General features: G+C 35.4%; 1 protein-coding gene across 5 annotated transcripts in view; it reads left to right on the top strand.

Moving 5' to 3' along the window:
- The window catches only part of LRCH1 (leucine rich repeats and calponin homology domain containing 1), a 115176-nt gene that overhangs the window by 84421 nt on the left and 16289 nt on the right, over positions 1 to 14466 (top strand). For 3 of the 5 annotated variants that reach the window (XR_270654.4, XR_270652.4, XM_005482373.4), the window contains 4 exons: positions 2594 to 2698; positions 6896 to 7005; positions 10465 to 10602; positions 11427 to 11504. Coding sequence is in view for 2 of the 5 variants with exons in the window: in XM_005482373.4 (XP_005482430.2) it covers positions 2594 to 2698; positions 6896 to 7005; positions 10465 to 10602; positions 11427 to 11504 (431 nt within the window). In the remaining 3 variants the exon portion in view is untranslated. The remainder of the gene's footprint in view (positions 1 to 2593; positions 2699 to 6895; positions 7006 to 10464; positions 10603 to 11426; positions 11505 to 14466) is intronic. The other 2 variants (XR_270655.4, XM_014263928.3) reach the window with 1 other exon arrangement.

Raw genomic sequence — 14466 nt, 5'->3', positions numbered from 1 at the left:
AAAATAGCAAATAAATTTAAATTCTCCCTTCTTTATCCATGAATTAATTAAAATGTTCAAAGTGGTGCTAATTGTTGAAATTGAGAATTGCCAAGGTCTTGTGTTATCTTTAATGTGCCAGACCTTCAAGTCTGGCTTGAAGCAGACATTAGAACAGCTTCTAATACATCTTGCAATCAAGAGTTGTTTTTCCTTTGTGTTGTGCCATTTCTAGGTCACTGTATTTCTTAGCTTCTGCTGAAAAAAGTGACAACAACACAAACAAAAAAATTTCTGTTGTCAGAGGCTGAAGCAAACACTGACAAAACTTGAAGCCACAAAGCACTTTGTGTTCTGAAGTGAGAAGTTGTTCCCTTGCTACTGTTCATGTAGTGTGACATTACTTGTGAATCTAGTGCCGTCAGTTTGGGTGGCTTGTAGAGACCTTGAAGCACAATGTTAGTAGCTATGCTGGGACATGCTTGTATTTCAAGTTAGTTGGAACATAAAATGATCAATGAAACTTTACAGTATTTTTTTCACATCTGAGTGCTCATTACTGTCTTTCTATCTCTGGATATTTATTCCTTCAGTTTGTTTTCTTTCCTGAGTGCATTATCTGTGTACTTTGCAAAATAGTTGACAATCCCAATTGCTACCAGAGTCAGACTGTTTACTTTTTGCCATAAATCTGTGTACTGTTACCCCCCTGGTGTTGACTCAGAGTTTGTTGTGCTGACTCTGAAGTTCAGCTGGTGTCCCAATAGCCAGAAACAGTGACCCAGCCTCCCAGCCTTGGCAAAGTCTAAAGAGAGTGAGCTGTGGAACTCTGAAAAGAAGTTTAAGGTGAAGTTTTAAATGACACAGTCTGAATTACTATCATATTAATACAGGTTCCAAAATTGTGGGGAGGAAAAATCCTACATGAATAAGATACTTCTGAATATTAGTTGGGAATGTTAGAAAAGAGAGACTACTTGTGCTTACTGAAACTTTACTTTGGACTTTCTTCTAATATTTGGGTGATTTTAGTTGCTTTTAGATCTACACAGCAATCTTGATTTGTGTTTATGGTTTAGCATTTAGTGTAGAGGTAGTTTATAGCCTCTAGTTTGGTCTGAGGAACATGAATGTTGCTTGTGTGTAGGATTCAGTAGATAAATGTGAGGCTACATGTAGAAAAGCAAGAAATTAGTGAATTAATTTTTTTTTTTTTTGCAGAAGTGATAAAGGAACATTGTGATCAAATACAGAAAGACTTCATTAAGGAGCAACATCACTGTGAAAGGCAAAAAAGACATTTCAATCTTTGTCAGCAAATAAGAAATCAGTGTGAAGCTTTGAAAGGATGGATGATATGCTGAAGAGATTCAGGAAGGAGATATTTTAAGTGTGTCAGTATCCAGTTCTGAAACAGTGTAGAATGGAGGTTTGAGGAAAGCTTGGGGAGAAATCCTTGCCACAATTCAGACAAGAGATAGAAGTGCAGAGTAGATGTGGTGGGGAAGGAAAAAAATTTCCGCAGAAGGATCTGAGGATCAGTAACAGGTGGTGTTGTGACTAGTTAAAGGAGAGAAGGCAGAATGGATAGGGAGAACAGGAGCTGTATTGCTGCCCCAATTTAGTTCATGAGTGGTCATGAACTGTAGACATGATATGCTTTTACAGTCATCTGGTGAATAGTCTGCAGACTGTTGCAGCTTCTGTGGAAATGTACAGTTTTGTGTACTTCAGGGACCCATGTTGAATAATTAATGAGGCTGTGTTTGTTAGAAGACTGTCTGTGGTGCAAGTTTGCCAAAGCTTGTTGTGCAAACTCAGCATCAGCCTTTGGGGGTATTCTATGCCTATTCTTGTCCCTGGGAAGCCTCTCTAAAAGTTGTGGAGGACCAGTACTTACATAATGTGGTGGACCCATTGTGGATTTGAACTTATTGATGGGGGAGTTAGCAAGAAAAAAAGGTAGTGCTTCATTGATTATTAAGTTAATTAAAATGAAAGGAAAGCATCTGTGGTACGGGTACTTACTGAACATCCTTCAACAAAATGAGGAGTGGTATCCAAGTGATAATGTAGTTGCTACTTCCAAAATCAGCTGGGAAATTGTAATGTAATAATATTTTCATATGGATGTGTAAGTTTTCTTTGTGAGAAGTATTCTTATTACGTAGTTACACAAATATATAAAAATCCTGATTCTGTGGTATTTTCCTTCTTGAAACTTGACAGCTGGTATATTTACCTGCTGACTCAGAGTAAGGGTTTTTATCAGGCTATAAAGTAAAATCTATGGGTACTTTTTCTTAAAACTTGGTTGTAACAAGTTGTGTGAAGTGCTATGGTTACAATGATCTTGCTAAGCTTAACAGCCTTAACTGCGCATATGATGTATGATTTGCAAGTACTAACATTTAACTCTTCGTTCTTTTTATTCTGCACCATCTTTCATTCTTTTCTCAAAATTTATGCATTTTGTATTAATCACCTTTGAATTACATCTTTGCCATTACCATACAATCCTAATGCCATATATGAAATGCTGCTGCCCACTTTTATCCCCATTCCGGTCCTTATTACCACCATGGTTGGACTGGTTATCACTCCCCTCCTGCAGACCCATCCCTCAGTTTTCCTCCTATCTCCTTCAACACACTTACACAGGCACAAACATGGGACAACTTTAGCTACAGTATCCCATCTGAAGGAGACAGTGACAATGGTAGGTGTTCCATATATAACTTACTTTACTTATTTTCAGAAACATGAGTGTGTGGTGAATGCCCCCCGTGGCTAAGAACAAAAGACAATTCTCTCCAGGGGTTGTTCATAAGACCAAATTCCTCAGAGGATGCACTTTAATTTGCTCTGGAATATGTAGTGTCAAAAGTCAGAGTGAAGTTTCACTCATTTCTACTCTGGCAAAACAACTTTTCCCTTTATATTAATTAATTATATTAATTCCAAGAGATATTTTCATTGTGAGTTTATTTACTTGTTTTATTTTAAAGCAACAAAATTAACTGCTGTTTGAGTACAACTTGTAAAAGTTGAACTCAAACAGCAGTTAATTTTGCTGCTCTCTCTTCTGCATTTTTTTACTTATTAGTTTTTGAAAGTTACTTAGCTGTTAAGATATCCTTCTTCCATCCACATTTATTGGTGCAGGTGCATAACTAGCATAATAGAAGAATCCATAAAGAAACAAAGCTGAAACAATCAGCTGAGCAAAGATAGTGATTTCTGTCCAATAGAAACTGTTGTTAATAAGCTGTTCACAGTGAAGGTCAGGTACATTAGTGGATTTTTGTTACTGCTGCTTTTGTTTTGTTTTTCTCCAGGGGTTTGTTGTCAAAATACACTGAGGCACAGCACCAATATGCAAAGTGGGCCATGTATTGCCAGTTGCCCTAAAGTAGAAAGGTATTTAGATATTAAAAGGTTACAAAACTTTCACAAGCATCAGATTGAAACCAAGACCACAAATATTGAATGATAAATGCAAACATTTAGCTTACAGTTAAGGAGACTTTCCTGTCTTGACTATTCAGGTGCCACTCTGGAAGTCACTTGTACCACACAAAACTTCAGGATTGCAGCCTCTTCACAAGAGGGCATTTTGTTCTTAGTTCAGGTCTTTAGTTGGGAGTATTTCCTATTTGCCTCAGTGTTCTTGATTATAAAACCATAAAAGATAACATATGTAAGGAATCAGCTCCATAAGGAAAGTGAGTGTGGAGTATAAGAATTCTGATACTGGTAACTTGAAAAAACTGAATTTAGTTCATGATGGTTTTAATCTAAGGTAACATTTCACTTATGAATAGTGTAACAGAGAGACCTATAGGTGCTTCTTCCATCAGTGCAGAATTTGATCTGTGTTAACCTAAATATTTAGTGTTTTAATCTTCTAAATGAAAGGAATGGCGCAGACTAGCTTCTGCATTTGGAACAGATAGAAGCTTCATGTCACTCAAATCTTAAACCAAATGCAAATATTAGCATTTATTATCTTGGAGTGTTACAGCAGAAACTGCTTTTACAACTGCATATTTTTTTTAATTGGGGCTATTACATTTCTGTTACTTAAATTTAGACAATAAATCAATCAAAGAGAAAAGTAACTATGAACTTTCAGCCTGACTTCAGCTCTGCCTGTCATAGTCCAACCTTCTTTTTGTCTGTTATATTTAGAGTCAGGTTAAATAATTTTGTGGTTTGCCTGAAGGATGACATTGTTACACTAAGTACTCAATACACTGAATTCCTTGATTTACAATTAATAGTGGAGAAATGTGCACTGAAATTCAGTGCAGAAGTGAAAATTTTTGCCAGGAAGTTTGTCCTTGACAGTGGTATGTTCAGCATGTTATTAACTATGTTATTAACTATTACTCATCTAACTTGTTGACACTTTTTTTGGCAATTTAAAAAAAAAAATTGGAACAAATACTACTTAATAACCTGGCTTGAGCATGGATTCAAAAAGCAGAAACTGATTCTTTGAAAGAATGAAAAATAGACATTCAGGTGTGTGTGAGGTATGGGCTCCCCTTGCTGGAGATTGTGTGTAATGCTGAGAAGCAAGCAACACTTAGGACTGCCAAAACTTCCTCTCTGGGAACCTTTTAAAAAAATTCAGTACATAACTGAAACTTTTTTAGTAAATACTTTAGAGTGTGGAAGTTTTTTAATCATTTAAACTTATTTTATTGAAAAGCTTCTTATTGTAGGTAAGGTACGTTGGTAATCTGAAATTGGAAGGAAGTAAATCTTGGAACTTTGACTTCACAAAGGCCTAAAAAAGGATAGCTGCGGCCAAACTGAATGAAGACCATAATGATACTCTAATTCTATGAAAATTGAACATAATTCTGTACTACTGTTTTTGTTGAAATTATTTGAAATGTTGCTACTGCTAATAAAGCTATAGTGGCTTTTAAGTACCATTTAAAAGATGGTTGTACTCTTCAAGAAAGATTTTTGTCTAGGTATTTCATCTGTGAGAGGCAGCAAAGCTCAATTATTAGACTTGTACAATGAACTAGAAAATCTTAGTAATTGCAGCTACTTTTTTTAATTAATGTGATAGGAAATTTTTATTTCGCCTCTTAAAAATTTAGAAATATCCTCCAGTAAATTATTACAGACTTGTTAATGCAGAAATTTTAATACAGTACAGTTCTGGAGTTAATTGAAGTCCTTGATAAGGGTTTCTGCTCTTGAAAAACTTAGAATTTGTTTTGTTTTATTGTAGCCATCTTAAATGATACCATTTATAAATAACATTTTAGGTATTTTTCACCATATATCAGTGTTCTAACAGCCTCTGGTTTTGGGCATGAACAGTCATAGTCATGTGTCACCTTTCTACAAGATGTTAGGAAGCCTGGATCTGTTCATACCCCCTACTTTGGATTTAGAATTCAATTCCAAATGTTGAGTTTGCCTTCAACAGAGCAGAAGATTAAATATTAAGTAAAACCTTTGTATCTGAAGGCATGGCTCTGCTACTTGCATGCATTGTGTGGCAGGTCAGCATGAAGAATGTTTTTATTTATGTGTGCACCTCTGTGTAGAGCCTTTTGAGTGATGACACTACTGAGGATGTGTTGTCCACTCGGAGAAGGGATTTGAGCTGCAGTCACTCTCTATAGTTCTCAGTCCTGCACATTCTCTACAGGATGCTCTCCCACCCTATCCCTGGGATTTCTGATGACATCAGTTTGCTAATATAGAACTGTAATATTAGGTGTTCTATTTAAAAGCAGTTCTGTTTAACAAATAGCATTAATATGGCATTCCAGAAATTACTGATTTTCTGAAATTACAGCAAATTTCAGTTCACTGAGAAGAGTTAAATTGGGACTGTATGGGACAAGTAGTGGAAGGAAGCAAGTTTGGTAACTGGCCATGGATTATTCTGTCTTGATACCTAAGATGAATAGCCTAAAGATATACAAGGAGTCTGTTGCCTTAAGCTTAGAGTATTTAGGGGAAAGAACTCTGCCTTATGGCTGAAGTGCCATAGGTGCTGTCTGTCTGTCCTTTTGGCTAGAGAAGTAACTCAGATCAATTCTCTCATTACTAAACAGCCTGCATACAGGTGAACTTGCACGCAGTTTGGGTGAGATTACTTGTGACCACACTTGTGTGAAGTGGCAAACAGAGTCACAAACAGGGACAGTTGCATTTTGTACATCCTCTTGTTCTTCCAACCCATTCAAAGCAGTCACTGCTCACAGAAATGGAAGGGTGCAGGTGCATATTTGCAGAAATGTCATGTAATGATTTCAAGGAACTGTATTGTGGGCAGTGAGAGTTGACAGGACTGGTAGGAAGGAGAACTGCCCAGGGTGTGTGCTATGCTACATTTGCAATATGACTTTTCAGTGTAGGCACTTACTGAATGGCTGAGTCTTCCTACATTTTTCTTTGTTTGGTGGGTTTGTCTTTGTTTTCTATTTTTTTAGCATAAACTTATCTAGTAAGCATTTTGTTCTGTGTAGGAGGCTTGTCACAACTTTTTACACAATTCAGCATCTCGTTAGGAGAGAGTTCTGCTTAAGAGTAAGAGGTGTTTCCTGCCATGTTAAATACAAAGCATTTTAAAGATCAGACTCTCTAAGGGACACTGCTGGTGCTTGATCATCTGACAAAGTTTGACCGTTCAGATTAGGATTTGGATGATAAATTATCTGCACCATTGCTGCCTCAGGACGCTGTCCAGAGCAATATCCCAAAAGCAGCCATTCATAATTGTAATCTAAGATCAGATTTTTCTGTCCTCTGGAGGACAAAAAAAACCAATTCTAGCTGTTTTTGCAGGAGGCAATGCCTAAGGATTTTGCTTAATTTAGAAATAAAAAAATAAAACTGTTTGTTCTTAAACGAAAATCTCTCTTTTTAAAAATCACAGTGTTCTTAAGACCACAAAGAAATTTGGAATCAATAGACCCACAGTTCACAATTCGAAGGAAAATGGAGCAGATGAGAGAAGAGAGAGAGCTTGTGGAGCAGCTACGTGAGGTATGTGAGTGTTGGTAGAATTAATTTATGCTGATGGAATGTCTTTTTTAGTTTTTCTTTGGGAAAGTTGCTGAAGGAGAAAAATACAAGAAAGGTTATATGAGGCAATATTGCTTCTGCAAATCACACTGATGAGACTGTTGCTGAAGTTCTTTATCACAATCAGATGTCTGTATTTCAGGAAAGACTTTGTAAAAATGAGAAATAATAATGGGAGTTACCTAAATGACATCCAGTTAATCAGCATGGCTTGCACTGGTGGAATTAACTATTTGTTTAATTTAATCAGAAAGGATGAAGTGAGCATTTGAGACAGAGAGAGAGGTCTAGGAACTATTTCGAAGCAGCTGGAGAAATCCTCAGTTTTGCATGTAAAAGGCAGAGTGAAATTTATTAGTTCAAGCTGAAAGTAGATAACTAATGCTTGAAGCACTTTCTTAGAAATTAAATCAGTATTTCATCAGTGGAAAATCTGAATACAGAAGTTGGTTTCCTGATACATTGTCTTGAATGTAAGAGCTAGAATCTGATGGAAAAATTGATGCATAGGATTTGTGTTACACAACTAATACCTGGGTAGCAATGTTTGTGTGGCACCTGGTTGTGTTGGAAAAAACAGTTGACAGTCTTTGCTGTGAGGAATGTCACAAGCCTGAACCTGTCAAGGTTTCCAGTTACATCCCACAGAGGGACAGACATTAACATAATTGCAAATCCTGAAAGTGATCGGTGATTTTCACTTCACATTTGAGTTACAAGACTATTTGTTCTTATCTCATTAGCTTCATGGAACGGTCAATTGAAAAACCATCAGTGTGTTTTAAATAACATATCTTCTATTACTTAATTTTAAAGGATCTTCTCTTTACCAAATAGTGCTTAAAAGGTGGGATTTTTAATGCAGAATGTTACAGACTTGTAGATTTGCTTTGTCTTACCTCAGGCCCTCATCTGTTCTAAGTATGAATTAACCTAACTTTGCCCTGCTGATTATATATTTTTTAACAGAACAGGTCTTATTAAAGATTTAACATAGTTGATAGAATGTAGTGTATTATCAATTCTAAACCTGAATGATGCCAAAAGCACAAGATGCAGGAATTAGATGAGACAGACTTATTGGCAGTGGGAAAGAAAATGTGGTAATGGGGAAGCAGCAGTAATAAACTGCAGTAGTTTGTAGTTATTCTGAGCCTAGTCTGTTCAGCAGCATCAATGCAGCTTTTAAACATTTCTTTGAAGAGTTACATAGGTATGTAGCAAGCCTCAAGTTCCTAAAAATAATCATAGCTAATTTTTGCAAGATCCCTGCCTTGTGCATTAGTTCAGTTAATCCTCACAATGAAAAGTAGAACAAGGTTATTCACTGTGTCACAATCAGGCACGATTGTGGAGAAGTAATAAGGATGTCTCTACACAGTATTAGGTATTACCTAATGCTGCTACCAGTAATGCTGGTTTAATGTGTTATGTTTTAGCTCCACTCACTATCCTTCTTTGTTCTCACCGTGAAATATCGTGTCCTGGAATGCAAATTATTTTGTTTCTTGTGAGAATTTTGATTACAAGTCATTGAGCTAGAAACTGACTGTGTTTGAAAACACAAAGTGAGATTTTCAAATTACTAAAACTTATTTAGATATACTGGATCAATCATTGGTAACCACCAGAACATTTGATTATGTACTGCACAAGAAAAAAGCCCAGAACATACAAGTCATTAAGTTTTTACTTTATTCAATAAATACATATATTAGTAAATTTTGCTTTTAAATTGTTTAATGGTAAGTTAGCATGTAGTGAGATTGTACAGAGCCATGAACTCCAGCATGAAATGGTATTGAGTTGGTATTGTAGGTGCACTGTGCTCCTATAAAAAGCACACCCTAAGCTACACTGAATAGTCTCCCAACAGACAAATTAGTGTTCTAACAAATACATTTTTATTTTATTAACTTTCTATGAGTCTTTTTGTATCAAGTTTTGGAAAAACAGTCTCAAAGTGTATTTTTTTTTGTGTACTTACTAAAAATATTTTCTGATTTGTGAATTAAACCAAGGTGAAAATGAAACATTTTATTAGTGAACATGATGCACTCCCTTATTTGCCAGTTGAGAAACCTACATGCAAGCATTTGAGTTGTGTGTCTAGTAAAAGAAAAAATGGGAAAATATAATGAAACCCCAGAGTGCTTCAGTGGAGGCTGTTTCGTGGTGAGGCCACCCAAATAAACAATGTATGAGAAAGAAGTGAAGAGCTAGATTTCTTTAGATTGGATTTGTTGCTTTAGAGTGCTGGGAATATCATGTGACTGCCTTCAGCTGCCTGAAGGATAGTAAAAGAGAAGGTGTAAGGCCAGGCTTTTCAAAGATTAACAGTGAATCCATGAAAAACAGTGGCATAAATTGCAGAGAAAGACATTTCAAATAGTTATAAGGAGAAAATTCTTTGCCATACAGGCAGTGAAACACTGACTAAAATTGCTTGGAGATTCTGAGGGCTCTCTGTCCTTGCAGATATCCAAAACTTAATTAACCAGGCCTCTGGTGTCACTTCAAATTTGTTAGACTGTGACCTCCAAAAATCTCTTCCAACCTACTTCCTTTATTCTAAAAAGAATTACCTATTCATAGGTATTCATATTCAACCAGTACAGGTTGAGGTAAGATATTAATAGAGAGTAATGACATTAAGAGGTTCAACTAAGAAATATCTATTTTAAGACAATGGGGAGTAATTATCTCCTAATGTAGAGTTGGAATGTTTTCAAAATTGGAGCACAGTTCAGGAAACTCATCATATATAACAATCTATTGGGTTTGCTGGATTTTTAAAAATACTTAAGTATTTTCAAAAGTATTTTATTTTACAATATCAAATTCTGTTTGTTGAGACTTCCATTTTTCTTAACGTGTATCCAGAATTTCTCTTTTATATCTGAATGTTTTGCCTTCTCTTACCTATTTTTCTGATCACTCTAAAGCTTCCTGAATAATTTTTTGGCTACTAGGGAAAGATTGCCTTTTATTCTCTGCTTGTTCAGTCATTAACACAATGTAGTTCTGTTTCAGTTTGCTGCTGATAAAGAAAATTTAAGATGGATAAGTAGAAGACTTGGGGAAATGTTAAAAGGAAGGAGTCACATACAGTCAGTCACATGACTAATTGCATGAATATGTGGTTTTATACCTCTCTGTATAAAAAATAGTTGCGTATTGTGGCAACAGCATTGCAGTGTTGAGTTAATTTAAGGAAGTTTATGTAGTTGAGTGACTGGCATAGAGGAGGTTGTGGTTTAGTTTCTAAAGGATTAGGTATATAAAGGAATTGTAGTTTTTGGTAATAAAAACTCCAAACCTAGCTATGTGCCTACAGCATAGGAGATGAGGATATTTATTGCCTTTTTGTCCCATTTATGCATTTCTCTATCAAAGTGTGCCTGCATTCTTCCTTTGCAGAACATAGAAACAAGGCTAAAGATCTGTTTGCCCGAGGACCTGGGCTCGGCCCTGATGGACGGCGTCGTTCTGTGCCATTTAGTGAACCACGTCTGCCCTCGCTCTGTCGGCAGCATTCACGTGCCCTCACCAGCAGTAGTGAGTTGCAAGTTTCTTGCTGCACTGAGGTGTTTTATTGATTACTGTTTCGTTCCCAAGTGATGTGTGGGTACATAAACCATGTTTCTGTTCAATGAAAGATCTTTGCTGCTACAGGCAATGTTTGTATGATTGCAAATGTTCATTAACTTTTATACATAATACATTTATATATATCATCTAGGTATATGTGTGTATATATATACACAAGCACACTTAAAAACGAACAAAATTATGTTGCCTTGTTCCTAATCTAGCAACAAGATCAGGTATTTTCATAATGGCATTTGTGTTCAGAACAATATGAAATGCTTTGGTTACAAGTTTTTATTCTAGTACACCCTTAAAAAAGAAAACTAGCCTGTCCTCCATTGATTGAAAAAAAGTGAGGTTGGCTTCAGTGGTGTATGGCTTAGCAGATGTCATTTGATATTCTCTTTCTTGAAACAGCCTTCAAATTACTTTAGCCTGGAAAATCAGTTCTTTGAATTCTTGCTACTGCAGTGAATTCTTGGTTTAAGTGAATATTCAGGAATTACAATTGTTTCACATCTGATAAAATTAGAAACTAAAATATCTTTTTGGTAACATGATACTTCTGTAAGTATTTGGTAAATAGTTCTGAGTGAGACAAATTGTAGAAATGATTGAGATTCTAAAGTAATGAGACATTAATACTTCTGGGACATTAATATAATGTATAGCTACTATAAATTTGTGAGTACATAAAAAATTTTAAAGGTGTGAGCCTGTTAATTACAGTTAAGTCTGTTCTTCATAAGTCTGTTCTTTAGCCATAGACGATTTTTTTTTCTGTTCTACAGCCTAAACTTAGCATGGCCAAATGCAGGAGAAACGTGGAAAACTTTTTGGATGCATGTAGAAAACTGGGGATACCAGAGGTAATTTAATTGACTGTCATTTCTAGATGTTCAAAAATGAAAACACATTAATTACATGAAAGCTGAATGATAATTTTATGCACTACAGGTTTTTAGCAATAAAGACACAGAATTTAAAAACTGAGCTAAATAATGTGATTTAATACTACTTTAGTGCATTTAAGTGGCTTATTTCATAGCACTTAAAAATTGCAGGTGTTGTCCCAAAAGAGTAATTCACTATTATTTCTAATACATCTTTTTTGCTATGGAAAATATATAAGGAATTATTATAATGTATTATGTAAGTAGCCAAAAGCTTGCTATTTTTTTTTCATTGCACAACATAACTGCATTTTTACCTCATGCTTTTAGAATATGAACTTCATCCTTCTTAATTTTTACTTTTTTTTGCAATATTTCCATTTTTTACAATGTTAAGTACTCTATGCATTGATGACTAATAACAGACTCATCTCTTGTATTGAAATATTTCTACAGCTATTTGAAGAAAAGCATTGTATGTTAAGTATGGAAAGCACGTATGTGTAAGATTTTATGATGTAGTTATAAGTATTTCAGTAGTTGGAAACAGGGAAATTGCAGTGCTTGGTAATTTCTGGTTTTCATTTAAGAATGGTATCACTCATCATGTAATTTATTCTCATCTTCATAACTAATGTAATGAATACTGAAGTTGCATTGGGATTATTTCAAAGACTTCCTTATGCTTTAGAAGAATCTATTAGAAAAAGTTAAATTTCAAATACATGACCCTCAAAAGAAGGTAAAGGTTATATAAGGTCATTTTAAACTGAACACAGGAAAATTACATTATGTATTTTCACTGGTGCTTACATATGACAGTATCACTAAGGCTGAGTTCTTTTTCATCTGTTTCAAGAATGCTGAAATGTAAAGATATTTTGTGTGATTTTCACCACCATCCCCTTGGGGAGCAGATGGTAATGCAAAATTTCACATTGAGAAAGAATTATAGTGTCAGTTCTTTGTTTTATCTATATTTTAGCACTTGATTTGGAGGACAGCAAAAGTGACAGATAATTTTTGCTACTTGTAGGAATTTTGAGGGGGAGACTTTCTTACAGTTCCAATGAATGGTTCATCATAAATTTAATTTGACAATTCAGTGAAATGGCTCTTAAGCTGTAATGGTTCATTTAGTTCTTGTAGTTACATAATTTATTATGTTAGAATGATTTCAAATTAAAGGTAAAATTTCACTTCAGAGAAGATGAAAATCTTGTCGTTGTGGACTTCTAGACATGAAGCGTTTTTTAAGCAGCCCCAAAATTTTTCTCATATATCATAAATCATCAGTGAATAGAATACAAGTCAAATTTTCTTGGCTGTAGCCTTTTGGGAAAGAAAAGGCGAAGATCTGTTTTCATTGCTGCTCTGAGATCTTTCAGAAAGCTTTCCTTCTTTTTGATTCTGGATTTCTCTAAGTAAGCTCTCTGGAGAAATATCTTCTTCGTATTTTGTGAATAGGCATTTCCATATATATATTTATTACCCCTCCTTTTTAATCTTTTCATCAAAATTACTGTTGAATTCTTTTGGATTTTTACAATTTTATTAAAGTTTATTTGTTGAAGAGTTGCATGGAGGCTTGGGCTCAAAGCCACATCTTACCAGTCTGATTTGTAAACTAACCATCTTTATGTATCTAAACAAGCTTTAACTTCTCTTGAAGGGAAAAACTCATTCACTTAAATATTAAATTAACTGCTTGCAATTGTAAACTTACAATAGGTTTTAAGTACTCTGAGCATATTCTTTTTTATTAGCCATTGGTAATTTGCAAATGTATGTTTACAAAATTTGCTATATTTTGTGAGAACACATTGTGTTGTGGAGCTAGCTAGTAGATGCTAGAACTTTGCTGTGTGTTCCAGGGACATGGATTAGGAATGCAAAGTTGTGTAATAGTGAATATGGCAGTCAGCTGTCAAAGTTTTTAAAGAACTACAGATGGCATGCTCATGCTGCTTCAGATGGATGAGCTGTGCAGTACCTAACTGTCTCTGGAGAAACCAGGAAAAGAAGTGACTTTTTTTTTTAAACAAGCACCTTATGTGGGAAAGTGATGGATTCTACTTTGGAGTCCTTACATACCTGTAGGTTTTGGGCTTTTCTGTGGTACTTATGCCCATGTCTAGTTCATGAGAATTGACTTGAAATTCTGCTCCATGGGTTTGAAAAGGCTTTTAAATGGTCATAATTTGTGCTGGTTTGTTTTCAGTTATTTAAGGAATAGATTATGTGCTGTTTCTTGAACTCCACAGGTTTGGAATAATTTCCTGTTTAGTCATGTAAAATGAAAATAAGAAAATAGCTAAGTAATTGCTGTGCTGTGCTGATGTGCATGGTCTCTTACTTCTGTGGTTTTCAGCATTCAATTCTTGGATCAAAATTACTTTCCCAGAATGATCTTGGGAAGTTTCATACAGATGTAGAACAATGCAGCTGCTATCTAAATGTGTCACACTGAGTATTTGGCATCTTGACCAAAGAGTTGCAAATACAAAATTGAGGAACATCCTTGTCTCTTTATCATGACTGGTATGTAGAAGACTCTGAAAGCCATTACCTGCCAGGTGAGAGTTCCAATACAGTGGGGGACACATTGAAATTGATTTCTGTTAACAGCCACATGATGCTTTTGACTGCATGCAGAAGGAACGTGCTGGATCACACACAAGAGGGAGGTTTGAAGTCTGACCGTTAATAAGAAACTAAATAGCAATGATCTGGCTGCACCAGGAGGCTGTTAGAAGTGTGAGACTTGCAAAACAATCAAATTGTGTCCCAATTTTGCTACTAGGCTTTGCTGTAGCGCCATATCAGTAAACCTCTTAAATCACTTTTTGAGACAAAACAACCTTTTTGTTTGATGAAAGAAAGGGATGTTGGCAGGTAAGTATCTGAAAGTATGAAGATTCAGAAAATGTCTGCTGTG

Source organism: Zonotrichia albicollis, chromosome 2 (assembly GCF_047830755.1).
Source record: "Zonotrichia albicollis isolate bZonAlb1 chromosome 2, bZonAlb1.hap1, whole genome shotgun sequence".
NCBI lineage: Eukaryota > Metazoa > Chordata > Aves > Passeriformes > Passerellidae > Zonotrichia > Zonotrichia albicollis.
This window is presented reverse-complemented; position numbering and strand designations above follow the sequence as displayed.